The sequence below is a fragment of the Rhinolophus sinicus genome, linkage group LG05 (assembly GCF_036562045.2).
Source record: "Rhinolophus sinicus isolate RSC01 linkage group LG05, ASM3656204v1, whole genome shotgun sequence".
NCBI lineage: Eukaryota > Metazoa > Chordata > Mammalia > Chiroptera > Rhinolophidae > Rhinolophus > Rhinolophus sinicus.
The window spans coordinates 117,964,727-117,991,449 of NC_133755.1; the positions used below are offsets into that span (position 1 = coordinate 117,964,727).

The 26,723-nt window shown below is 31.8% G+C and overlaps 1 protein-coding gene across 3 annotated transcripts in view; it reads right to left on the bottom strand.

The window, feature by feature from the left end:
* Nucleotides 1–26,723, bottom strand: part of IBTK (inhibitor of Bruton tyrosine kinase) — a 102,593-nt gene that overhangs the window by 44,973 nt on the left and 30,897 nt on the right. For 2 of the 3 annotated variants that reach the window (XM_074333227.1, XM_019729560.2), the window contains exons 11-25: nucleotides 25,933–26,110; nucleotides 24,120–24,716; nucleotides 23,246–23,332; nucleotides 22,364–22,446; nucleotides 22,241–22,278; nucleotides 21,694–21,790; nucleotides 15,186–15,287; nucleotides 12,926–13,043; nucleotides 10,072–10,132; nucleotides 9,460–9,581; nucleotides 7,677–7,789; nucleotides 4,633–4,781; nucleotides 3,079–3,242; nucleotides 1,445–1,537; nucleotides 733–876 (exon numbers count right to left, since the gene is read on the bottom strand). In XM_074333227.1, coding sequence (XP_074189328.1) covers nucleotides 733–876; nucleotides 1,445–1,537; nucleotides 3,079–3,242; nucleotides 4,633–4,781; nucleotides 7,677–7,789; nucleotides 9,460–9,581; nucleotides 10,072–10,132; nucleotides 12,926–13,043; nucleotides 15,186–15,287; nucleotides 21,694–21,790; nucleotides 22,241–22,278; nucleotides 22,364–22,446; nucleotides 23,246–23,332; nucleotides 24,120–24,716; nucleotides 25,933–26,110 — 2,146 coding nt within the window. The remainder of the gene's footprint in view (nucleotides 1–732; nucleotides 877–1,444; nucleotides 1,538–3,078; nucleotides 3,243–4,632; nucleotides 4,782–7,676; nucleotides 7,790–9,459; nucleotides 9,582–10,071; nucleotides 10,133–12,925; nucleotides 13,044–15,185; nucleotides 15,288–21,693; nucleotides 21,791–22,240; nucleotides 22,279–22,363; nucleotides 22,447–23,245; nucleotides 23,333–24,119; nucleotides 24,717–25,932; nucleotides 26,111–26,723) is intronic. The other variant, XM_019729561.2, reaches the window with a different exon arrangement.

Sequence of the window (26,723 nt, forward strand, 5' to 3'; positions counted from 1 at the left end):
AAGAAACAAAGAGGGACCCAATAATCCCACTTTCTGGTATTTATCCTGCTGTTTATCCAAAGAAACACAACATATGCTCATTGCAGCATTGTTTACGGTGGCCAAAATGTGGAGGCAGCCTGGGTGTCCATCAATGGATGAGTGGATAAAGAGGAGGTGGTACACATATACCACGGAATATTACTCAGCCATAAAAAAGAATGAAACCTTGCAATCTGCAACAAGATGGATGGACCTAGAGTGTATTGTGCTGAGTAAAGTAAGACAGAGAAAGACAAATGCCATATGATTTCACTTATATGTGGAATCTAAAGAAAAATAAACAAATATAAGAAACAAAACAGAAACAAATTCATAGATACAGAGAACACGTTGATGGTAGCAAGATGGGAGGGAATTAATAGGATGGGTGAAAAAGAGGCAGGGATTAACAACTACAAATTGGTAGTTACAAAATAGTCATGGGGATATAAGTACAGCATAAGGAATATAGCAATAATATTGTAATAACTATATACGGTTTCAGATGGGTACTAGATTTATCAGGATGGTCACTTTGTAAGTTATATAAATGTCTAATCCCTATGTTGTACACCTGAAACTAATATAATATTGTATGTCAACTAATTGAAAAAAAAACAAAAAACTATCACATAAATAATAAATACTATTTATTTAAAAAAACAAGTTAACACTCAGATCTATGCTTATTTAATAAAAATTAGAGCATACCATGTATGTGCTGGTTTTGAGGTTTTTGAAGAAGCAGTTAAAGCTGTTTCCATGCTATTCATCCCTGAATTATTTTCTTTGGTAGTCATTGCAATCATTTTTCGTTGCTTCTGAGAAAGTTTAACTCCAGGAGAAATCATTTTGCTAGAAATTAAGTTATATTAAATCAATTAGTTTCACTACTTCATAACAGTTTGATTCCATAAGAAATCATTTTGCAAGAAATTAAACCAATCACATTAATTTCTGCTTAATGAAAATTATAGGTAATTATATTGCTTTCTGTTTATATTGATGTGGTTTTAGTATTACTGGATCAAAAAGGTCCACAAGTTTCAACAGTGACAGTATCAGTTTATACTATCAATGATTAAGTAATAGCTACATATGCGCCTCCTACTTACTAATATAGTTACATTAGAACTGGTCCACAGTGATAATTTTAGAGGTAAGTTTCTGTGTTCCAGAAGAGCTGGACTATCAACCTAACTAAATCTTTACCATATATTTAAGAAATAATGTTAGGGAGGCTAATTACCTAGAAAAGAGCTTATAACTAACTTTAACTTAAAATGCAGAAAAATAATAGGAAAGGCCCAGTAGGTCTTTCCAGTTCTTTAGGGAAGATCTATAACAACATAGTATTTCCTTCTTTATCATTTTTTTTTATAACATAGCATTTCCTTCTTTATGATTTTTTTTTATAACCAACCCCAAATTTGTCTTTGGTGTAGCTCCACATTTTTGTCTGTTTTCTTCAATTTGCATGATAGTTCTGAGATCCATGACAGGAGGGCTGACAGGACTAAAAGACACATAAACATTTTTTTTTTACAATATATTCATTTATCCGTAAGTTCAATTTCCAAACTTTACTGAAACTATAATTTATATATAAGACTTACAATGAGAGGAAAATTTAGGTCTCTTTTATCAGCTGTGGTCAACTTCAAAATAACATATTTTGAATGAAAGCTACTTTTATATAAAAATACATAAATAACAACTAAAATGAATTAAAACTCTTAAAGAAAAAGTCAAACAATAGGGATATTCTTATGTTACCTAACTTAGGCAGGACTCAAAGTTCTATTAAATTTTTATCCTTAAAATGAACGGAACTTAAAAATTATATTCTTTCCTTTTAACAAATAAAATTATTAATACCATATAATGTTAACAAAACTAAATTTAGTGGAAAAAGTTGGGGATGCTCAACAATATTAGAGACCCACCAGAGGGAGTTAAACCATAATGAGAAAATAATTCTACAATCTTTAGAAATACCCAATATATTTTGCTGACTTTCCACCAAGCTAGTCTTAAAAGATTTTTAATAAAATAGTTTAACATTAGTGATTAGAAGGTGTTTCCCGGTGTTCTCACAACTATATTTACTTAGAAAGGCAAAAAACTCGGACTCATTCTTGAACTACTTTTAGACGATGAAGCAACATACTAGCACATCCATAATCTTTGTTCCAACTGTGCTAAATACAGCATATTTCAAAATAATTGCACAAATCATCCAGATAATAATATAACTGGTAAGTCAATTAACAATTTTAGAATATTATAAACCATAGTAGGTATATAAAGATGAATCACAAGGTCAATAAACACTGAAAAAGAACACAGAATTTTAATATCTATTCCTATAGTTTTAAAAACTGACTTTTCTAAATGAAAGAAAAATACAGATAAAACATAGGTTAAAAGCACAGTATATAGCATTACATGAATATTTTCTGAAAATTAACTGTGAATAACAATACATTTTGTGAGATCTTAAATACCCCTTACTATGCTAAAAAAAATAAAAGACAAAGTAAGCCTACAAATGACAAAATGGTCTTCCTGAGTGGGAGCTGGGAGTTTTAACTAAAAAAAAAAAAAAAAAAGACAAACGCTGGTATCAAGTCAGTGTTGTGTTATCGTATTTACTAGTATTCACAGATGACAATACAAAGGCAACTGAATTTTGTCCAGGGAAAAAAAAAAAGAGTCTGGGGGCGGCCGGATGGCTCAGTTGGTTGGAGTGCAAGCTCTGAACAACAGGTTGTGGAGGGTTGCTGCACCCTCCACAATTAGAATGAAGGACAACCTGGAGCTGATGAGCCCTAGATAAACACACTGTTCCCCAATAAAATTTAAAAAAAAAATAGTAAAAATAAAAGAGCCTGTTTTAGCTAGTTAGTAATTTCTATGCATTTAGGTAATTTTCTATGTATAATGTGAAAAATCTGTATTAATATTTTTAGATGTGCTTATTTAAAAATTTTCATTTGACTAAAAGTGAATGATGTATTTCAGACTAACAGGTACAGCACAAAATGAATATCCTACCTGAAAGAGCCAGCAACCCAACTGGAAGAACTTGAAGTATCAATTCTGTTACTGGGAATGGGCTGTGGAGCAGATGTTTTAAGTATTGGTGATTTTTCCCATGGTTTTAAATCTTCCCTAAAATATGTAGGAGGTGTACCATTAACATATGGTTTACTTTTCCCCTGGGGATTTGGAAAAAAAAAAAATTAAAAAGTGGAAAAAAAATATCAAGAACCTAGCCAAGCAGCTAACACATAGCTGATACTAAAATATTGGTTAAATTATATTAAACAGTATAATCTTATAACAATAATCATTCAGCATTTTCAATTCAGTTCTTCTATAGTTTAGTGCCTTACCCAATTCTCAAATCGAATCAGTGACTATAACCCAATTATTGTGAGCTTTGGGAATAATTTTTAGGAAAATAAGTTTGCATATTAAATCCCTATTTACATGAGTATTAAACAAAAGTGTTGATAACATTTGTTCAAAAAAATTATGAAGCAGTAACTTCAAAATTAAAGTCCGGGACTTTAATATGAAACAAATTCAAAGTTTGGTATAAATGTCGTTTAATTCACTCTGAATATAATTAAAGTACTATGAATAAAATTAAAGTCAAATAATAATGACACTTCAAATCTAGAACTATTGCTATTACACTAGATCAAGGAAGTTATTAAAATGGTATTTCCTCTGCCAACACATTACTCTATTGTTGCCAGACAGCATGTCTTCAACCTTCCTTTAAACCTCAACGGTCTTCCAGACCAACCCTAGTATTAATAAGAATTGCCCCCCAATGTACCCTACATTTAATGTACCCTACATTAAAAAAAGTTTTTTAACTCAATCCTTGAGGCCTGAAAGACTCCAAGAAAGGGTAACTTTTCCATTGTCTCAAGAATATCTAGTTCTAATATGTTTTATGGATTTAGAGTGGTGAAAAAAATGACTGTATTTTTTAGTAAGTTACACATTTTCCTTCCTTGCAGATTAACAATTATTGAATAAAATGTTAAGAGATACCTAAAAAAATGGCATCTCCAGAGTTGACCAGACTAGGAATTCTGCAGTTTAATGTGAATTGTGTTAGATTAGGAGAGGAAGTCCATTCCAGATTGTATTGCTCCAGTTAACACCATGGAGGAAAGAGACTATATAGAATTTGAAATTAGGCTTACATTCAAAATCATTTTCCTTTGACAATTTTTAGCTGGTGTTAAATGACATTTCACAAAATAATTCTCAAATAATTTAGTTGTATTTTTCAATATGTTTATACAGTTTTCCTATATTTTACATCAACATGTATTTTAGTTGCAGAAAGATTAGAAATAAAACATCATACATGGCTCAAAACTGCCATTAAAATCTTTAAAACTAGAAACATTATGCAAGCTTGAGAAAACTAATACTACATATATTATGTCATTAATTATATTTTATTATAAATCAAGCAGGGCAGTGTTTTAAAGTAAAAATAATACAAAACTAAAGATAAACTGTCTATAGACCTAAATATTGAAGTTAAGAAAATAGTACATTAATAGACAAGTAAAAACAAACCTCAGACTTATCTGAATGAAATCCTGTTGTGAAATCGGGGGACTGTAAATCTCTAGGACTACCCACTCCTGCATAGCTTCCTTCAGAGTCTGATGTCAATAGTTCCGGAAGAGATTCCACAGAATTGGTCTTACCACATTTTAATAATCCTAAAACATAAATTTAAACATATATGTAAATGAACATATAAATTTAAATATATGCATATTTATGTATATAGAGATACACGTATATAAAACATTCAATAAACAAAATAGAGCCAAAAGCTTCGATTTACCCAAATTTAATATTTAAATTATAGCCACTATACCAAAATCTTGATAATTCAAGCTAACAGAAAAAAGAAATCAGTTGAAATGAAAATGAAATGAAGATTTAAAATCTAGATTTAAAACAAGTTTCAATTATATAGCAATTATGCAATAAATCTAAGGAAGACAGTTCTTTGCGATCTGCTTTAAAAAGCGATTCAGAACTTTTTTTTTTCAACATAAAGAAGACAAAATTAATAAATTCCAGACCCCTTCCCTTTTCCTTTCCTATCTGTCTCTCTGTATAGAGGTCTCTGCACCCACACAGTGGGGTACTGGCGCCATTCTGTATGGAAAGAGCATTGTAGACTTTCTGCCTCTCATTTAGCTGAAGCCAATTGTGGTCTGTTGAGGGTTTTTCCTTCTAAAAAAATCTGTGAATTGAGAGCTATTTTTAATAGCCCATTACCTAAAGCAAAAGAGTTGTTATGAAATGTATATGCCATTTCTTTTCTTAAGCAGGCTAAATACCTGTCTCCCTGCCATACCTAACACCCAGGTTCATTAGCAGATCCGTCACAGTTCATGTGTTTATTTTCACATATTTCAAATTCAGCACAATCTAAATGAAGTAGCAAAATAAAAAGCAACAAAAGAAACACATTATATGGCTGTAACTAAAACCTACATAATTGATTTAAAAATAAAACATACCACCTTTTATACATTCAAGTAAGTGTTCTTTTTAAAGTAAACCACCTTGACAAGACATAGGCCTCCTTTGTGGTTATCATTGCAAAATAAAGTTTGGAAATATTGAAATTTTTTTCTCCCCCACAATATTTTAAATATGTTTAAGAGGCAAATTTTTATCTAAGAAAGCATATTTAATCCTGGAACACTCCCAAAAATCAATTGGAAATAAATCTAATAAACGAAGAGAATGATTAAAGTGACCAACAATTAATTTGGGTATAAAAAACATTTTCACAGAATGTCTTTTGTCTAACTTTAAGGATCAATGCAAATACGTAAATGTTAAGCCTTTACAGAACTATCTTTGATAAAATCTGCCTCATATTCAAATTTTCTACCAGAATAGGTCTTTTTGGCCTCCAATTAAATTTAACCTTTCAGTCATTATCTGCTTTGGCCACAAAAAGAGTGGTACAGCAGGAAATCAAGAAAATAGATCTAAAATCTGAAATAAAACTGAAATCAAGAAAATAAATCTATTTCTGTCACTACCTCGAATCACTTAAGTTTTCTGAGCTTTTTACCTCAGGTTTAAAGGAAGGGATATAAATTAGTTCATTACTAATGTCTCCTCTAGCTGTGAAATGCTAAGAATAACATTATTTAAAACAAACCAAATATCTGCTTTTCCATGTCTTTTAGGTGACTGGAAAAATCATTCGTTTCATGATTGTCTGTCTATCCATTAATTCATCCTTCCATCAATCCACCTATGCCTCCTAAGGATTAGAGGTAATTCATGCGACACAGAGAATACAAAAATCACAGAATTTAAAATATTTAAAGGTCCTAAAATCGGAATCAGGAGATGTGGTAAATGGGAAATCATTTTTGAGTGTTGCATCGATCAATTTAAGTATATCAATGTTGACAGGATACTAGAATTTTTTAAGGGGTAAGACAAAAAAGGCTATAAAAACACACTTTTAGACAATTAGGGAAATCTGGATATAGACTGCATTAGATAATATTAATGGATTAATGTACGTGTCTTAGATGAGATAATGGTATTGTGGTTGTGTAGAAGAATATCCTTATTCTAAGGAGATTCATTAGTTTGGGGGAAATGTTGTGTCTACAACTTACTCCCAAATGGGTCAGGAAAAGAAAATGTGTGTGTAGAATGCTTAGAGGATATGGGAAGAGGGCATGGAATAAGAAGCCTAAGAAAAAGCAAATTTGGTAAGACGTTAACAATAAACATGGATGAAGGGTATAAGGTGTTCATGGTATTTTTCTTTCATCTTTTCAATAGGTTAAAGATTTTAAAAATAAAAAATTGGGAAAATATTTTTAGAAAAACTACGTAATCTAGATAATGCCTGGATAGAAAATGTGTTGTATTCTACACATTTATAATCTTCTCATGCACATGAATGGCATCTCACTTAGCACCTGATATATATGAATTGAATCCACATGATAATAGTATCTGTCATGTTTTGCCCATTTCTCCTAACCCTCCATGCCACAGGACAGAGTGGTCTTTCTAAAAACATAAAACTTATCTAGTCACACTCTGCCTTAAAAATCCATCAATAGCTAACCACAGCCTTCAGAATAAAATCCAAATACCTTAGTTTGGCATATAATACCTTCCAAATTCTGACCTTCTCCAACCAATCTCCTATTATCTGCACACAACCCTACACCACTGTGCCATATGCACAAGAAATGTGCAGTTCTTTCTATTGTCTCTAGGCTTGGGAAGATAGTACCTCCTTCTCTTAGTAGATCTATCTGCCTCCTTTTCTTGGCTAATTTCTCTTCACTGTTCAAGATCCAGCTCAGGTATCACTGTCCTCTAAGAGATCTTTCCTATCAGACTAGTTTGGGTGTCCCACAGCAAACTTCAGAGTATTTATCACAATATACTATCATTTTCTGTAGCTTCCCTAAGACAAGGACTATTTTTCATTTCAATAGCCCCAGCAAATGGCATATAATAGTATTTAATACATATTAAATGAATTAGACAATGAATAGAGACATGAGAGATGAGATCAGAAAACACATCCTAAAACACTTTATACTAACCTGTAGATGGTGGACTCTGAATAATATCGGAAAGGTTATAACCTCCAGAACTATCTGAACGTTTACGTGGCTTCTTTTTTGCTTTTGTTTTTGCCTTCTTGAATATATTTTCCCTAGGAAAAAGCAAACATAAAAGTAATGTTTTAAAAATAAAAGTTAAAGCCAAAACAGAAGAACTATGCATTTTGATCAAACAAAAAACACATAAGAATACACATGCTATAGTCTCATTTATTTATCTGTGTGGTCTGGAGCAAATTACTCAAAACTTAATAATCACTGAAACTCAGTGTGATACATTTATTTGTTCTAACCCTAGAATTTCTGTGAAAGTTAGAAACAAGATGGTTTATAGGGAAATTCTCTGAAAAGTAATATACTACACATGTTTACACAAAAGTATTACAAACTATAATCTTGAACCAGAAATATTTGCTGGTAACTTCAAAGCATTTCAGGGAATACTTAATTCCCTAAATAAAGCATTATTTATCAGGCAAGAGAAAATAAAATTACCTATGAGGACTACAACTATCTTTTTTTACTAAAAATTACAGATCTCATATAATTCATCCACAGTTACAAAAGTCAGCTGTGAATATTATTTTATAAAGGATAACATTTATGTCCATGTTAGTAATTTTATTATAATTTTTAATGTAACACATCATACATCTAAGTCAGATATTTATAAACTGTCCAGTATTCCAAATACTACCAAAGTAGAAAAGAGGTTAAAATATCTCTGGAAACCAAGAGCAGTTTTTCAGTGCGCTACATAGGTTAACACACACACACACACCACACACACACACCACACACATACACACACACACACACACACACACACACACAGCAAATGACACACACACACACACAGAGCAAATGACTTGAACAACTGAAGATTTTATTTTAACAGGTCATTTACCAAGTAGAAGGAAAGTAATTCTGTTAGCAGTTGACAAGTGAGTCTAAAACATGAACTGGAAATTCTATCCAGGGCTTTGTCAAATGATCCATCCCACTACAGGGTGACTAAAGCTAAAACCTGGGATATTTTGTTGGAGGACTTCCAAATGTCAGTCATTACAGGCCATATCTATTAAACTAGTCAGGTTTTCTACAGAAAGGAATCTAGGGAAGTTGCCCCATTCCTCTCTGGTTCACCCTCTTCAAAGGGCAAATCTCTAGTCTCATACCAAGATGGAGGAGGGGCAATCACTTGGTTGAATGGGGTTCAGGAAGAAATCAATGCTCTTTGAAATAATCTCAAAAAATGTTCTTTTCCAACCACTCATCCCAGTCTTCATACACCTAGTACTTCTAATTCTTAAGCCTTTCCAGCGTTGTTTTAGGTTTTTCTGTTCTAAGTCATGACCGCTTAGCAACCACTTTCTGACTTCCAAAACTGTTAACACATCCTGACTGCTGTTTACTACTTTCCTATTCTGTTATGCCTTTTTCATTTTTTTAACCTCAGCAGGGTTTGGGAAGGTAGTTAATAAGATAAATGCACTAATTCAACCCAACATGTTTAACCTGAAGGCTACACTCCTTTCATATTTATATGTAATTTTGTTATATCTGCACATATAAACTATTCATTTACTTTGTGCTTTACCAAGGCTAAAAATAAACATGCACTTTTCTTATGTCAGGTTTCTGTTTTTTTCTTTCAATATCAATATAAAAATGTCAATAGTGTTCAAGATCAAGGGTGGGAGTGAGGTGGTTGGGGAAAAAGGAAGGGAAGGAAAGGAAAAGAAAAAAAGAAACAGCTTACGAATAATTTTGTTCTATATGTATTTCTTCTTTCAAAAAAAAATCTCCATCTTCTAGTTCCAAATAGCTAATATCTGGTCCATCTTGATATGGTGTAATGACTCTTCTGTCCATTGCTGGAATCTACAGAAAAGATGTCACTTTCAAATACAAAATTTATAAAAATACTTTTTAAATTAGGCATACTATCCCATTTGTTTTTTTATGTGGTGATATTAATTAGAAAAAGTCTAGAATGCCTAATGACTTCCTAAATTTAAATCAAGGGGTGCAAGGGATTAAATTAACTGTCAAAAAAAAAAAAAAAAGAAAAAAATGGACAGAAAAGCTCCCCTGTATTAAAAACACAAATTAATCCATTTGTTAAGGATCATGTGTATCCATGTTTTTGCACTGTCCTGACCTTTCGTAAATAATAAATAATAAATGAAAGACTGAAGCTTTCAATAACTTACATTTATAAAGGAATTAAAATATACTAATATGTAGGATATGTGAGGAAATTTTAAAATATCCTAATGTATTAGAATTCATTGGGAAATTATTCCATTGAGAAGTCTGACGTAATATACTGCTTTAGTTGATAGTATCATTGATAAAATATAAACCTTACCATTTTTCGGTAAAATACAGAAAGATCCTTCAAAACACCAACACTTAAAACCTCAAGAGACCTAACAAGATAAAAATGTTATATTAATATTCAAGTAACTTAATACCTGTCAAGATTTTCAAATATGTAGAAACATTTTATATTGCTGAAGTAATATTTTTTAAAAACGCATTAATATACTAGCTGCTATAGATTCTTTTTGAAAGTATGTGTAGTTACATATTTCAAATAAACAGCATGAACCCCTTAGACAAATATCTGGAATAAAACTCAAGTACCTCTTACAAGTTACAGAAAAATCTTTTCTATCATAACAAAATAGCAATTACGTATTTATTTTTCAACCTTCATTTCCCACAAATTACAATCTTTAACTACAGAAGGAGTGCTATATTGATATAACAATGGCCTAACTATAAGGATTCCTGAATTCTATCCAGAATTATCACTGCTACCAATTACCCGCACGACCCTGAGCAATTCACTTTACCTCTCTGGGCTTTAGTATATTCATATGTAAAATGATGTTCAGACTAGATCAGTAGTATTATTCAAGGTAGATTTTAAGGAATTCTCAGGTTCCAAACAGGTACTTTACGGCATCAGAGAAATATTAAAGTGCACATTCTGAATTATATTTTAAATTATTTTTACAACTGATATAAAAAACTTGCATATTCAAATCTGTACCATACCAGTTTTAACATTTTGAGGATAACTTACTTGTAATGCTATGTCAATTTTGGTGCACCCCCCCTTTCTTAACAATCTCTGTGCATATTTATTTGCACTTCTTCTAGCACACAGATCTTTGATTAGCAATAGTTGTTTGTACAATTGTTTGTTTTAATGAAAGTTATGCATGTCTACTCATGTAAAATTATATAAGTAGGATGGCACAGCACATGTGCCATCCTTAATAGTTCAGCTGACAGACTGTCACAACATAACAACTAAACAATAGTAGTACGACACATAATTTTCCAATATCATATTTTAGATAAATTTGGTGCTTATTTCACATTTTGGTTGATTCTTATCTGACAACCCGAATAGAGCTTAATTTGATTTAAAGAAAATTGCTATGATTATATGATTATAATTACTATAATGTCAGCAAATGTCAGCAAAAAAATTAAATTTATTCTGAAACCCTAGTCAGGCTATCACACTAAAATACCAGAGGCAAAGGTGAGAGGTTTAGAAAATAGTCGATAATCACAAGATGGCCACGGGGTTTTGAAAATTAATTTGGGGAACGTACAGAGGGATAGTGGATGGGGGTAGGGGGGTTCACACAGTGTGAGGGATATAAATGATAAACGTCTAAGTTTTGCTTTGTCTTGTGCACCTGAAACTAATAAAAAAGAAAAAAAAAAGAAAAGAAAATACCAGAGGCATTTTAAAATGACATTGTCTAACATCTCATAATATTAATTTGCATTTGAAAAGAATTTTTTACAAAATAACAAAGCATTCAACTGCCAAAATATTGTTTCCTCTAAACTGAACTGTAAGGGGCAACTACAAGAATCTATTAGAACACTTTTATTTCAACCATGTTTGGGAATTAGTTTCATTAAACATGATCCTGACTTTGAAAGGTGAGTTATCAAAAACTATTATCATCTACTGTAAATGATATGGGTCAAGATTTTCTTGATTCTTCACAAAAACAAATTTACTGGGTTTTCTCATCTGTAATATGAGGTTATAAACAGAATCTACTTTATGAAATAAACTATAGCTATGTAACATTTTTAGAATGCTGCCTGGCACATAGTATTAGTTATCATTATTACTATTATTAGTTATTACCATTAATAATTATGATGGTAGTATTAGTTATTATGAATAAAACGAAATACAGAAATAAACCAGACACTGAAACTTTAAAAATGCAAACTGCCACCAAGATATCTAATCTCAAATATCTGTGTTCACCAAAACAGATTCATTTTTCTCACCACTGACTGTACAGTGAGTAAATGTAATAAAATTTTGACCTTATTAAAGAATTTGTAAATTTTTTTCATTAAAAATTCCACTGCCAGAACAGCTAAAAACAATGGAACAAAGTTTCCAAGATCCCTGTAAAAATGTATATGACTCCTAAATAATTAGCATTTACCAAATTCTTTCCATCCAGGTAATCCTCAACATAATATGAAATAGTAGCTTATAAAACAGGGTATATATATTTTGATCACTTTTTATGTAAAATGTGTCATGTTTTTATAAGTAACATTTCATTACTCATTGATTTCTACATAAAGACTTCAACACACCTATCAGCTTACAACAAACTAGAGAAATTAAAAACTTCAGGTTATCCCCTGTACCCTAAGTTTAACAAAGAATGCTAAGTTGAACAAAGAATGCGTAGAACAGGAAACATCTCAGAGAGTGAATACAAAGAGATAATGGAAATCAACCAGTAACAAATTTTATACACACTTACATGTGAACTAATTAAGTGCTGGCTTAGATAGTTTTACAAATAGTTTCCAAAAGCCAAGTAGCAATTACATAGTTACAAATCAACCTAAACAAAAAGATATGCATACATACAAAAAATTATACTTGTAAAAATACTGTTGCACAACTTTACAACCAAAATGTTAGACCCATTGATGGCAAGGATTTTGTCTAGTTTGTTCACTGTTGTGTCTTAGCAATGGCTGGCATATATTAGGCACTCAGATATTGATGGAATTATTGAAACCTCTGACATTTTCATTTTTTCTACAAAGATGAAATTTATCATTATTCACTTTTAAATTACTAATATACCTGCTATTGTATATAAATAATTGTTTTTGCAACAATCATATAATGTATGCACCCAACCTACCTTGCTTCAAGTAAAGCTGCCATATTCAGTCCTATAAACTGTAAACAAGACAGTTTCAATTGCTCAGCATTATACATCGCTGCAAATTCTAATAGCATAGCAGCATTCTTAAGGGAAACTGGAAAGGAAGAAAAGATATGCGAAATGAGATGAAAGGCATGTTACTATGGCAAAATATACTTATTTCTAAAGTTGTCAGGTTTGAACATTTAGAACAAGGAAAATTGAAAGCAGTTTCTTGCCGAAAATAAGTTATACTTGTGCAAATATAAAACTCACTTGCCATCCCAATATGCCAAAGTAATTTTAAATGACTGGTTATGAGAAAAAGTAAGTGCATATAAACAAAAAATTTTTAAGCAGAAGAAAACAGAGAAGGTGTACCAGTGTCACCTAAAAGCAAACACATAAGAATTGACGATCTTCCTCCTAATATTTTAGAATATTTTTAACTTTCATTGATAAACAGCTTTCCTTTTCATTTATGTAGTACAGAATAGTCATTCTCTCTTCTATAAAACTATAGATATTCTTAAAACTAAGAGAAACCTATAAAATCATTCCATAGAATACATTTTTGAGTAATCTATCAGAATTTGAGTATATTTACATATATAAATACATACACACTACATTTGAAAAATAAGTACATCTATATCTTGCCACATACAGTGCAGAATCTGGTACACTGTACAAGACATTCTGGATTTTGTTATAATCCTAATAACTTTACATATGAAATATGTTTTGTTAGAAGACTGTCCCTGATAATTCTACCTACCTAGCATGTAAGTTTGGTTTCCCGAATCTCTCGATTCTTTTTCTTATTTACTTTGAGTGCCAGCAAACAGAGGAACACAACTGTTTTCTACACCAGGCTTCCTCCATTTCTTTTTTCTTTCTCCCTTGTAACTCTGTCAAAAGTTATAACTGCAGATGATAATGGTCTTTGTTTCACTCCTAACTAACCCAAAGTTTCAACTAATGAATAATGAACACAAAGTCTCTCATTTTACAGCAATGAAAATGGATCATATAAAAATTTTAGAGTTGTTCAGTTGGGAACAAGGATTGCCCAATAACCAGAGAACAAACTTCTGATGAATTATTTTCTTGCTAGGTTCTAGGAAGATCAAGTAATTCATTAATAAAGGCAACCGTGCAGCAAGGGCCAAAAATATCCAAGGAATGCCAGGAAAGTGAGCTGAACGACTAAAAATATCACCTATATGGATACTGTATGCTATTTTATGTTGCATCCTTATATATATATTTCCGTTTTTCTTGTTTAAAAGATCAAAGCTGTTTTATTGAAGGAGAAGATAGTACACAGAACTCAAGAAAAGTGGGTAAATAAGACACTAGCGCTAAGACAAATTACTAACAAGAACAAATTAGAAATAATTGTCAGGAAATCCTTTCATACTTCCTGAAGTGGCAGTGAAGAAGCCCAAAGATAAGATTACAAGGTCACAAAAGTTTTATATCAAGTTAAGGAAATTTAACCTTTATCCCAGAGTAAACAATTAAAAAGATCTGAACAGGGGAAGATATATTTACTTCCTATAAAAAGATTAAAAAAAAGTCAGAAGAGAGAAAGAAGATTTAAAAACTACTGTGATACTACACCAAGAGATGGATAACGGTGACCTCAACTAGCACAAAGTGAGTTTAAAAAGGTGGGAGAAATATAATCAACATAGTTAAAATGAGTAAGTTTTGACAACTGAAAGAATGTGGATATAAGGAACAAACTAATAAAAAATAATTTTGAGTGTTCAGGAGGAACGTCATGCAATTAATAAAATAAACAGAGAAAAGAATAGAAGTTAGAGAGAAAAGAGATATGTTTCGATCAAATATATTAATGAGAAGGTTACATAAACATTCTAGCAAATAGGAAATGGGAAGCTAAACACATAGTCAAGTTGAGGGCAAGGGTAAAACATTTCTGCTTCCAACTCTAAACCTTGAAATTTCAAGATAAATTTCACACTATCTTTATTATTCATGGTTTTATGACATTTCATAAAAATAAATAACGTATTTCAATTCTAAAACATACATATTTTCACATATAAGCATCTCTGAAATAAAGATGTGCTTACAAATGATAAAATAGTTTAACTGTTTTGACATTACTCATGATAGAAAAAAAAAAATTGGTGCATTTAGCCAGAAATAGCAACAGAAAGTTCATAAAACATAGTAATCCTGGACCAACCTGAAAATACTAATATTCTAATTCAAAAACACTCACGTTTTTCAGTTAATGCTACTTCACAAATTTCTTTCAATCGAGTTATGAGAAGCTGGTCAGCCACCACAAGAACACTACAAACAAAATCCACATTCTGAGATTCTAAAAAAACAAACAAAAAAATTTACTCTTTATTATTTTGTAAACATTATACCTACGAAAACAAATCTAAGTAATTAAGACACTAAAAAAGAGAGAATTATAATGATAATTTTCTAAATGTTGAAACAGCAACTATGATAAATAGTAAGTTTCAAAACATTTCTACTTTTTAGTAGAAAGCTAGAAACACACCAAAATGCCTTGGTTCACACTAGGACCATGAAATGGACAATTGATCTTTTTAGTTCAGAGGGCAATTGGAATGCCTGACTTATTTAAAAATCTCCCATATTTTCAGACAAACATTTTTCAAATTAATAGAAGGAAAGTCAAATCTCAGGACCAAACTTAATATGTAGGTATATATGTTAACATACATTTATGGGTGGGCGGTTAGGGGTGCATAATGTTCTTAGGCTTCCTTATTTCAAACAAAATTGGTCATCTAAGAGTACATTTTTTTAAAACTATAGAAATTCCTTAATTTAAAATAAACTTCTTGGTCCAGAGTACTACTAATGGCCTCAAGCAATGCCCCTGAGCCACTGCCAGAGTAACAACATAAACAAAAATACAATAACACCACCAAAGGAAGAAAGGAGGGAAAATGGTTAAGAAGAAACAATGAAGTTAAAAAAATAATAATAAAAATGAAGGAGAGATGAATGGCAGACTAAGGACTATTTCTAAAATTCATTTCCTTTACAGAAGCAATAAAAATACTGCAAAAAATTGTCAAAAGCAACTTTTTCAGAACTCGAGATATATCCAAATTCTTGCAATAATCTGGAGAGTCTTGACTCGAAAATTATCGGAATCTTGCTAAGAACAGTGAGCTTTGGGACACCACAGCTTTCCCTGTTTAGAACCTCCTCTCCCTTTTTCCACAGGAGTCTTGAAAACCAACAACCATGCAATCACAGTGGAAATGAACAACTACAGCCACTGGAGGAGACATTAACAGCTGTGGAGTAGTATTATCAAAGAACTATCATTATTTGACCTGCACAGCAGTTCCCAGGAAACCCCACCCACTAGCAGGGCCTGTCTTTATTTGACCTACTCAAAGCTTGCTCAGCGTAAACAGCCTCTTCCTTAGGGGCATTTATTAGTAACAATTAGCAGCAATTATTTCACATTGAAGCTGACTGAGACAATGATAACAAATGGAGCAAACAAGAAACATATCAAAAAACGTTACAAAGAATAGCTAGAGAAACAGATGTTGTTATGACTAAACATTTATGTCCCCTGCTGAAGCCTTAATTTCCAGGATGGCTATATTTGGAGATGGGGAGTAATTACAGTTAGATGAAACCATAATGGTGGGGTCCTAATCCAACAGGATTAGTCTCTTAATGAGAAACATCAGAAATATCTATCTCCACCTCTCCCTCTTACACCCTCCCCAACTCTCTACATACACACAAAGACACAATCCCTGCCCCCCACCCCCAGCCTCTGAGGAAAGCCCATGTGAGGACACAACAAGAAGGCAGTCATGTACAAGCCAGGAAAAGAGTCCTCACCAGAAACCAATCTTGCCAGACCCTGATCTAGGATTTCTAGCTTCTAAAACTGTGATAAAAGAAATTCTGTTGTTTAAACCACCCAGTCTATCTTATTTTGTTATGGCAGCCTGAGCAGACTAATACAGCCATCCATATGGGGATTTGAAAAGTTCCAACATATTCTTGTAAATATAGAAGGCCACACTAAACAAACAACAAAAATAACAAAGCCTGGGGAAGAAGAAGAATCTGATTTTAAAAGCTGCCACATTATACTATTTAAATGTCCAGTTTTCAACAACAAAAATTATGAAAGATGCAAAGAAAGATGTAAGTATCGCCCATATACAGGGAAAAGGCAGCCAAGAGAAACTGTCCCTGAGGAAGACAAGATGTTGAAATATTAGACAAAGAATTTAAAACAGCTATTTGAAATATGACCAAAAAACTAAAAGAAGTCATGTCTAAAAAATTGAAAGAAAGTATGAGAATAACATCTCACAAAAATCAGTAGTATCAGTGAAAATAGAAATTATAGGTCCAATGAGATTATGCAACCTGAGGAAAAGGAAAAATGAATGAATAAACATAGCATAAGAAAATTATGGCACATGAACCAGAATACCAAAATATATACAGGCATAAAGAATTTTTGAAGAAATAATGGTGAAGTAGGGGAGTGAGGGGGTCAGAAGTAAGAGTATAAAAGTTTTGTATGAAGTTGTGATTAGTTTAAAATAAAGTGTTATAACTATAAAATGCTACATGTAAACCTCGTGATAACCACAAAGCAAAAATCTACAATTGATATACAAAAGATAAGTAAAATCATACCACTACCAAAAAAGATTAAATCAACAAAGAAGGCAGATACAAAGGAACTACAAAAATCAGAAAACTGACAAAATGGCAATAGTAAGTCCTTACCCACAATAATTACTATAAATGTAAATAGATTAGATTCTCTGATCAAAGGACAAAGTGGCTAAATGGATAAAGAAACAAGATCCAACTATATGTTGGCTACAAGACACTCATTTTACCTTTAAAGACACACATGGCTGAGAGTGAAAGGATGCAAAAAAGATATTCCATGCAAATGGTAACCAAAGGAGAATAGGAGTGGCTATATTTCTATCAGACAAAATAAAATAGGCTTTAAGTTAAAAAATAGTCACAAGAGATAGAGAGGTTATTATACAATGATAAAGGGGTCAATACATCAATCAGTGTAACAATTTGTAAAGCTATATGCATACAACACTGAAGTATATGAAGAAAATATTCACAGAACTAAAGGCAGAAATGCACATCAATAACATAATAATGAAGGACTTCAATACTCCATGTTCAAATATGGATAGATCATCCAGGCGGAATACCACTAAGGAAACAGCAGATATCACCAACACTGTACACTAAATGAACCTAATAGACATATGCAGAGCATTGCATCCAATAGTAGCAAATACATATTTTTCTCAAGTGCACGCAAAACATTCTCCAGGATGGATCATATGTTAGGCCACCAAACATGTTTCAACAATTTAAAGAGATTTGAAATCATACCAAGTATCTCCTCAAACTAACAGAGTATAGAAGAAAAATAATAGGAGGAAAATTGGAAAATTCACAAATATGTGGAAATTAAACAACACAGTCCTAAACAACCAATAAGTCAAAAAAGAAATCAAAGAGAAAGCAAAAAAATATCTTGAGACATATGAAAATGGAAACACAACTACCAAAACCTATGGTATGAAGCAAAAAAAAAGAAAAGAAAAAAAGTTCTAACAAGGAAGTTTACAGTGATAAATGCCTTAACAAAAAAGAAAGATCTCAAAAGAACAAAGTTAAGGTTTGCTAAATAACAAAGAACTAGAAAAAGAAGAACAAATGAAGTGCAAAGTTAGCAGAAGAAAGGAAATCCTAGATTAGAGCAGAATGCAATGAACTAAACACCAAAAACAAATAGAAAAGATCTACAAAAGAGTTGGTTGTTTGAAAAGATAAAGCAAAATTAACAACCCTTAAGTAGACTAAGAAAAAGAGAGAAGACTGATAAAATTATAAATGAAAGAGAAATTACACTGATATCACAGAAACACAAAGGATAACAAGAGACTGCTATGAACAATTATATGCTATATGAATTGGACAACCTAGAAGAAATGGATAAATTCCTACAAATATACAACATATCATGAGAAAACAGAAAATCTGAACAGACCAATAACAGAGTAAGGAAATTGAATCAGTAATCAAAAATCTCACAAAAAAGACTAGATAGCTTTACGGATGAATTCCACCAAACATTTAAAGGAAAATTAACACCAGCCCTTCTCAAACTTGTCCAAAAAGCTGAAGAGGAAGGAATACTTCCAATCTCATTTTATAGAGCCAGCATTCTTCTGATAACAAAGGCAGACAAAGACACTACAAGAAAATTACAGAACAATATCCCTGATAAATATACACGCAAAATCCTCAATCAAATAATAGTGAACCAAATTCAACAGCATATTAAAAGAATCATACACCTGATTAAGTGGAATGTACGCCTGGGATGCAAGGATGGTTTAACACATGTAAATCAATGAATATGATACACATTAACTAGGATAAAAATCATATGATCATCTCAGAACAGATGCAGAAAGTGTATAGGACAAAATTCAACATCCATTCATGATCAAAACTCTCAACAAAATTAGGTATAGAAGGAATATACCTCAACATAATAAAGGCCATATATGACAAGCCCACAGCTAACATAATACTTAAGTGTTTAAAACAAAACAAAACAAACCAAAAAAAAAAAAACAAAAACTGCTCATCCTAAGATTAAGAAGACAAGGATGCCCACTCTCATCACTTCTATACAGAAGTCCCAGCCAGAGCAATTAGGCAAGAGAAAGAAATAAACAGCATCCAAATTGGAAAGGAAGAAGTAAAACTGTCTTTGTTTGCAGCTGACAAGATCTAATACATAGAAACCCTAAAGATTCCACCAAAAGGCTATTAGAGGTAATAAATGAATTCAGTAAAGTTGCAGGAAACAAAACCAACAAAAAAGTCAGTTGCTTTTCTATGCACAAACAACAAACTATTCCAAAAAGTAATGATGACAGCAATCCCACTTACAATTAAATAAATATAAAACTTAGGAATAAATTTAACCAAGGAGATAAATGTTGGAAACTACAAAACACTGAGGAAAGATATTGAAGAAGACAAAAATAAATGGAAAGGTATACTATGTTCATGAATTGGAAGAACTAATATTGTTAAAACGTATATTCTACTCAAAGCAATCTACAGATTCAATGAAATCCTATTAAAATTCCAATGTTATTTATCACAGGGAAAAAAAAAGGCAAACCTAAAATTAATATTGAATTACAAAAGACCCTGTATAGACAAAGCAGTCTTGAGAAAGAAGAGCAAAACTGGAGGCATGGCACTTCCTGATTTTAAACTCTATTACAAAGCTACAGTAATCAAAAGAGTAATGTATCAGTATAAACAGAGGCACAGACCAATAGAACATAATAAAGAGCCCAGAAATAAACTTTCAAATATATACGGTCAAGTAATTTTTGACAAAGGTGTCAAAAATACAAAATGGGAAAAGGACAATCTCTTTAATAGTGTTAAGAAAATTGAATATCTACATACAAAAGAATGAAACTGGACCCACATCTTATACCATACACAAAAATCAACTCAAACTGGATTAGAGTTAAACCTAAGACCTAAAACCATAAAACTCCTAAAACAAGGAAAAACCTCCTAAACATTGGTCTAGGCAATGATTTTCCATATACAACACCAAAACCACATATAACAAAAGCAAAAGTAAACAAGTGCAATTACATGAAATTAAAAAGATTCTGCACAAAAAAGGAAACAATCAAAATGAAAAGACAAAAGGATAATCTCTGGAATGGGAGAAAGTATCTGTAAACAATATCTGATAAGAGGTTAATATCCAAAATACTAAGAACTTCTACAACTCAATAGCAAAAAACAAGTAACTCAATTAAAAAATGGGGAGAGGACCTGAATAGATATTTCTCCAAAGACATACAAATGGCCAACAAGATATACAAAAAGATGCTCAATGTCTCTGGTGTATAATCATCAGGGAAATGCAAATCAAAACCACGAGAGGTCACCTTATACCTTTAGGATGTCTATTGTCAAAAATACAAAAGATAAGTGTTGATGACGCTGTGGAGGGACCCCTTGAACACTGTTAAGAGTGAAAAGTGGTACAGCCACTATGGAAGCAATACGGGGTTCCTCAAAAAAATTTAAAATGGAGAAAACAACGATACAGCAACCCAATGGTATTTAACCCCCAACAAATGGAAATCAGGATCTTGAAGACATACCTGCATCCCATGTTCACTGCAGCATTACTCATAATTGTCAAGATATACAAACAGCCCAAATGTCTATCAACAGGTGGATGGGTAAAGAAAATGTGGTAAATGTATACACTGGAACACAGAAGTGCACCACTCCTATGACTAAAGACACCTAGTAACTAAAAACACGGGTGTGTTGCCTGACAAAATATATAAATGTACTCTTTACATAAATTTTGGATCAATTCTATTTCTTTCACTTTAGAATGTTATCATGTGGGGAAAAACAGGGAAAAAAAAACTTTCATAGACTATTTGTCAAAACTATACTGTTTTCACATAAGCAATGAAAACTTTTTTCCCACTCCTTTACTTTTAGTAATCATCCCCTATTGCTAATTCCAAATTAAGCCTCTGTTGATGGCTTATTTCAATTAGAGCAGAAATTAAGATTCACATGTTAATTTTACCATTATTTAATTATATCTTAAATATCTAAAATGTCCTAAGTCTTATTAATACCTTTTATCACCACAGCTTCATCAGTATAGAGGTAGTCCAAAATAACTTTAAGTATGTCAGAATGTATTTGCATTTCCAGAGCTGCACAACTGGAAGCCTAAATAAAATAAAATAACTAATTTTAAACAAGAAAATACTACTACATTCTGATTGAAGTTGGTACAAAAAACTTTAAAAAGGAATCACATCATGCAAAAAAACACTTATTAAACACAAAGCTAAAATGAGATACATTTAATTTTAACTTGCCATGTAATATGAAAAAGGATCCAGAAAAACTGAGAAAGAAGAAATACACTGATATTCCAAATTCATGTCTAAATAATAATAGGGAAAATTTGATTTAAGTAGCTGTTTTGCAACAATTTTCATTTCTAAATGTTGCTATTTTCAGACAGGCTTACGCATAAATAAAGTTTAACACAAAAGAAAAACTGAGTTAAAATATCAGGTTCCCGTTCTTAATTTCTTTAGTATATAATCTCCTTAAAATATAAAGAAATATCATTACCGGTACCAGCCTATGTGGTTTCTAATTAAATCGTACCTCGATCCATGAGCTACTCAGCATACTATGAAAATATTCTGAAAGAAAAAAAATTAATTTCAGTGAGAATAGTGAAACAATACTAAAACAAATAAATCAGCATCTAGGAAAAAGTGTACCTACCAAGTCTAGCACAAAGAACACATTTATGACAAGGAAATTCCTTTCCATCCACTGATATTATGGTTACATCACATAGAAATGAACTGCAAGAAAAAATTTTTAATTGAAGCACGAGCAATTTCTTTATATATTTAGCAAGTAAGAAAACTCATTAGAGGATTTGGCTTAACTTTTGATTTTCTCTTAATTAAAGGCTGCAGCGAATAAACAACTTGATGGTATACATACAAATTATGTACTTCATCTCCTTCCACTTTAGCGAAGATAATAAGGGCCTTAGAATAAAAACAGATATTCAAAAAAGGCTTTCTTCTAATTTTCCTTTTTCATTACAGACCAGGTGTTAATAATATAATGTAAGTGACCTTTGTCTGTGACAGACAAAGGTCTTTAACTCACTTATTTGTAACAACTCATTCTGTGCTAAGCATAATCTAGATACCACCACAGTTTTTCTTTCTCCAAAAACTTTTCACCTACAAAGAATAAATACCTAAAAACAAAAGCTTTTAATAACAAATGTGTTTAGAATAGTATATTTATTACTGAAAAGATTTACAAAGGAATCATCATAATGATGAGAGGGCCTAATTAGTTTGGTTTTGGGGCTAATGTCATGTCTTATTGATTAAAAATACAAAATTCAGACAAGAAAAATTAAAATTTTTTCTTAATTAGGAAGTATCAGAAAAAACAAATTGTCTTATTGAGCAGGTAATATTTTGTCCATTTCCCTCAACAACTTTCCAATATTTCCAAAAATTAAGAATACTAGTAAAGGTATCATCTACCTATATATTTTGTTTCATAAGAAGAGCTCTATTTCCACACTTAGGTCTCAAAATCTAGAGGTGAAAAGTTTACCTTTATTTCTTAACTTACCATTTTTTCTGATTTAGCTTTGGCTTATTACCAGTTCTCTTGTCAATAACATTAATTTTTTCATTTTCAAATCTGACTCCATCTAACCTATCAAGGATAGATAAAAATTAACAATTGGTGTATATATCTCTCTACCAAAACAAACAAGCAATAAAAACCCAACAAATTAGCTTACATCTGAACAAGACTGTATAATTTTTATCACCTAGAAAAGTATCTCAAAGAACCCCTACTCTGATAAAGAAATAATCACACATTCTCCTTCAATTTTACTTAAAACTAAAAATACATTAAATATCATTACTGAAGAAAAAAAAAGTCAAAGCCATAGCACAAAGCCCTTCATTGCTTTTAAATAGAAAACATACACTCGTCCCCTGCTTCCACCAACTAAGGTTATACTGCCACAAAGCAACATAAACAATTTAACAATAGAGAGAATACAAAAAAATCTGGTTTATAATATGGCAAATACTGTGTTAGCCACTTTATACATGTTATATGACAAAACCACACCAACAATATGAGGTCAGTATTACCCCTCCCATTTTATATACTGAGAAACTAAAGTTCAAAGAAACTAAGAAATTTGCCACAGCTATAGTAAAGGTAAGAGACATATAACTCCAAAGACTCTCTCTTTCCAACATATCACACTCCCTGCCACTCCAGATCACTGTTACACAAACACCAGAATGTTCAAACCCAGTAACAGCTTTCCCATACTTTAATGTTTTAATCCAGGGAGTCCACAGAGATAGCTTTTAGCAGAAAATGGAGGTACCAGAAAATGGAGAAAGGAGAAGCAAAAGAAAAGAAAATTTTTAAAAGGGGAGCATAATGAGGTACAAGAATGGATATTAAGGAGTCATACCTACTACTCAAATTACTGAAACCAAATTTCCTTGCAATATTTTGCAACATTCTTACAGGATCATCTTCCCCAACACTTTTTACTTTTTTCGAAGATTTGGGTTTGCTTTTCTGCTTTTCACTAATTGTATGTGCTTGATTATTTTTATAAACTTCAAATACTGATTTCTGATTATCTTCATGGAAATTCATTTTCTTCAAATGAGAATTTGGAGTGCCCTGATATTCTTCTGGTTTTTTGTTCAAGTTTATTCTTGGTTTGAAACCATGAGTTAAAAAGTCACAAGTATCTGTATATATAAATTGTAAAAGGTATTCAAACAAGTCAGGATGAACCTTCTCTACCACAAAGAGATGACATCCTGCAGAGTCTTCATCCTTCCGGTAAACATCTGTAAAGTCTAAAGAACCATCTGAAAGAAACAATTTCTGAAAAAAGTCAGAACGCACTGCCAAAATATATTTATGAGCAGGAAAGAGTCTGTTGCCAACTTGAAATGTCACATCATGTATGTTGTCCATTTCATCTGTTTCCTTCAACAGTTTGCCAAACTCTTCAAGAAAGGATGATGAGGACAGAGCTGGAATTTCATAAAGGCTACAAATGAAACAAAAATCTCTTTTACTTGCAAGAAAAAGTAAAAAAAAAAAAAGAAACACAAAAGCATCCCTAGCCAATGCTCCTTTTAAAGGGCAATTTCTTTTTTATTTATTAAACTTAGAAAATTTTAAATTTGGCATTTCCTAAAACATAATACTGCACAGTCTTAGATACTGTATAACCATTTAAATTTTCTATTCCTCTTTATATTTGTTTATTTCTCCTAAACTAAAATGATAAGCATTGTTTTTCTTTGAAAGCAGTGTTTTCTATTTCTACAAATACTAGAATATAAATTTCAAATGACTATTTCATAGAAATTTTTAAATAATTAAAAATATAATTTAAAATATTCAAAAATTTTTCAACTTTTTCCTCTTTTATATCCTTTCATTTTACAAGTGGAGAAAAATAAATGTACAGAAAACTGAGTAAATATTCCAGGTCCCAGATTCCAGAGTAGGTCAGAAAATCAAGGAAGTAAAAGATAAATACAGACACAGACATACAATGGATCTGTAATGCTGATTCTTTCAGTACTGTAGGAATGTGATCACACCTTCCCAATCTACTCACCCTTCCAGGTATGGGGAACCAAACTTCCTAGTTTGCCTGGGACTGTGGAGTTTCGTAGGAGACGAGACTTTCAGGGCTAAATATGAGACAGCCTAGGCAAACCAGGACGGATGGTCACCTACTTCTAGGTCTTTTCCTTTTCAATAGTACTCGATATTTATCTTAACCTGTCATTTCTCCACTAATGTGACTTAGAAGATTTGCAGAGATTGCCACTACCCTGCAGATGACTCTACACTACCTCTTCTTTTGTCAATTCTCCTCATTCATATTCAAGGGTCAGAAATTGTGGCAAACTGCATAACAAATATTTGTAATATATTTCTCAGAATCTGAGAACTTAGAGTACATCAAGAAGTACTAAAAATATAAATTTTGTGACATACACACACACACATATATATAAACATATATTTCTTCAATATTTTCAATATATATCAGTTTACAAACTAAAAGGAACACTTGTCATTCCAGTACAACAGATTCCACCTTTGAGTGTTCCTGGTAACATGATATGTCTAAAGTCTATAAGACTTGGCAATAGTTTTTCAATTAAATTTGCTCCAGAAGCTACTGAAAACAAAAGAAAATCCAGACTGTTCCTTCTAAAATTGAAATTAAATATATGTAAGTGTACCTTGTTTTAGGATCTGACTGCAGGATTGCAAAGTTACATCCACTTGGATCTGTGCTGACACTAACGGCTCTATGGGCAAAAGTAAGTTTCTCAAGTCGAATTCTTTCATACACACTATTTATATCAGAGACACAAGATACATCTGATGAGGAATTATGAAGGTTTGATAAAATCTCTGCTAAAAAGAAAAAAAATAAATTCCCATTAATCAAGGCTTTATTGAAACGATTAAAATGATTTAGGAGTAAATGGAAGAGAAAAACAATTAGGAAAATATGGAAATATCTTTTGTATGTATTAAGTCCTTTTGAAAAACTATATCATTGTTCTCTTCAACACAATTTGCACCCAATATATTGTTTGCATTATACATGAAATTGCAGTGGGTCAATTATCCATGAATTTATCCCTTTCAAACACATCCTCCACACTACAACCAAAGTTATCTTTCTAAAAAGCAAATCTTGTATAAAATAGCTTCTAAAATTACTCAGCTTGCATTAAAAATATATAAACTTAGCATCTTCATAATCTGATTGCTAATTTATTTCCTCCCTGTTTCTTCCATTTATTCAGCAAATATTTGAGTGAGCACACTGTGCTACTGTGACATAGTGATCATCAGTCTGTCCCTAGTGACAGTAGTGAACAAGATGGGCATGTCCCCACCATCTTGGAGTACTCTTCTAGCACAGCAGACAGACACTAAACAATGATTACGTCCTTACAAGTCAGGTCAAGGCTATGAAAGAAAACTACGAAATCTGCATGCAAAGAAATGATTCTGCCTG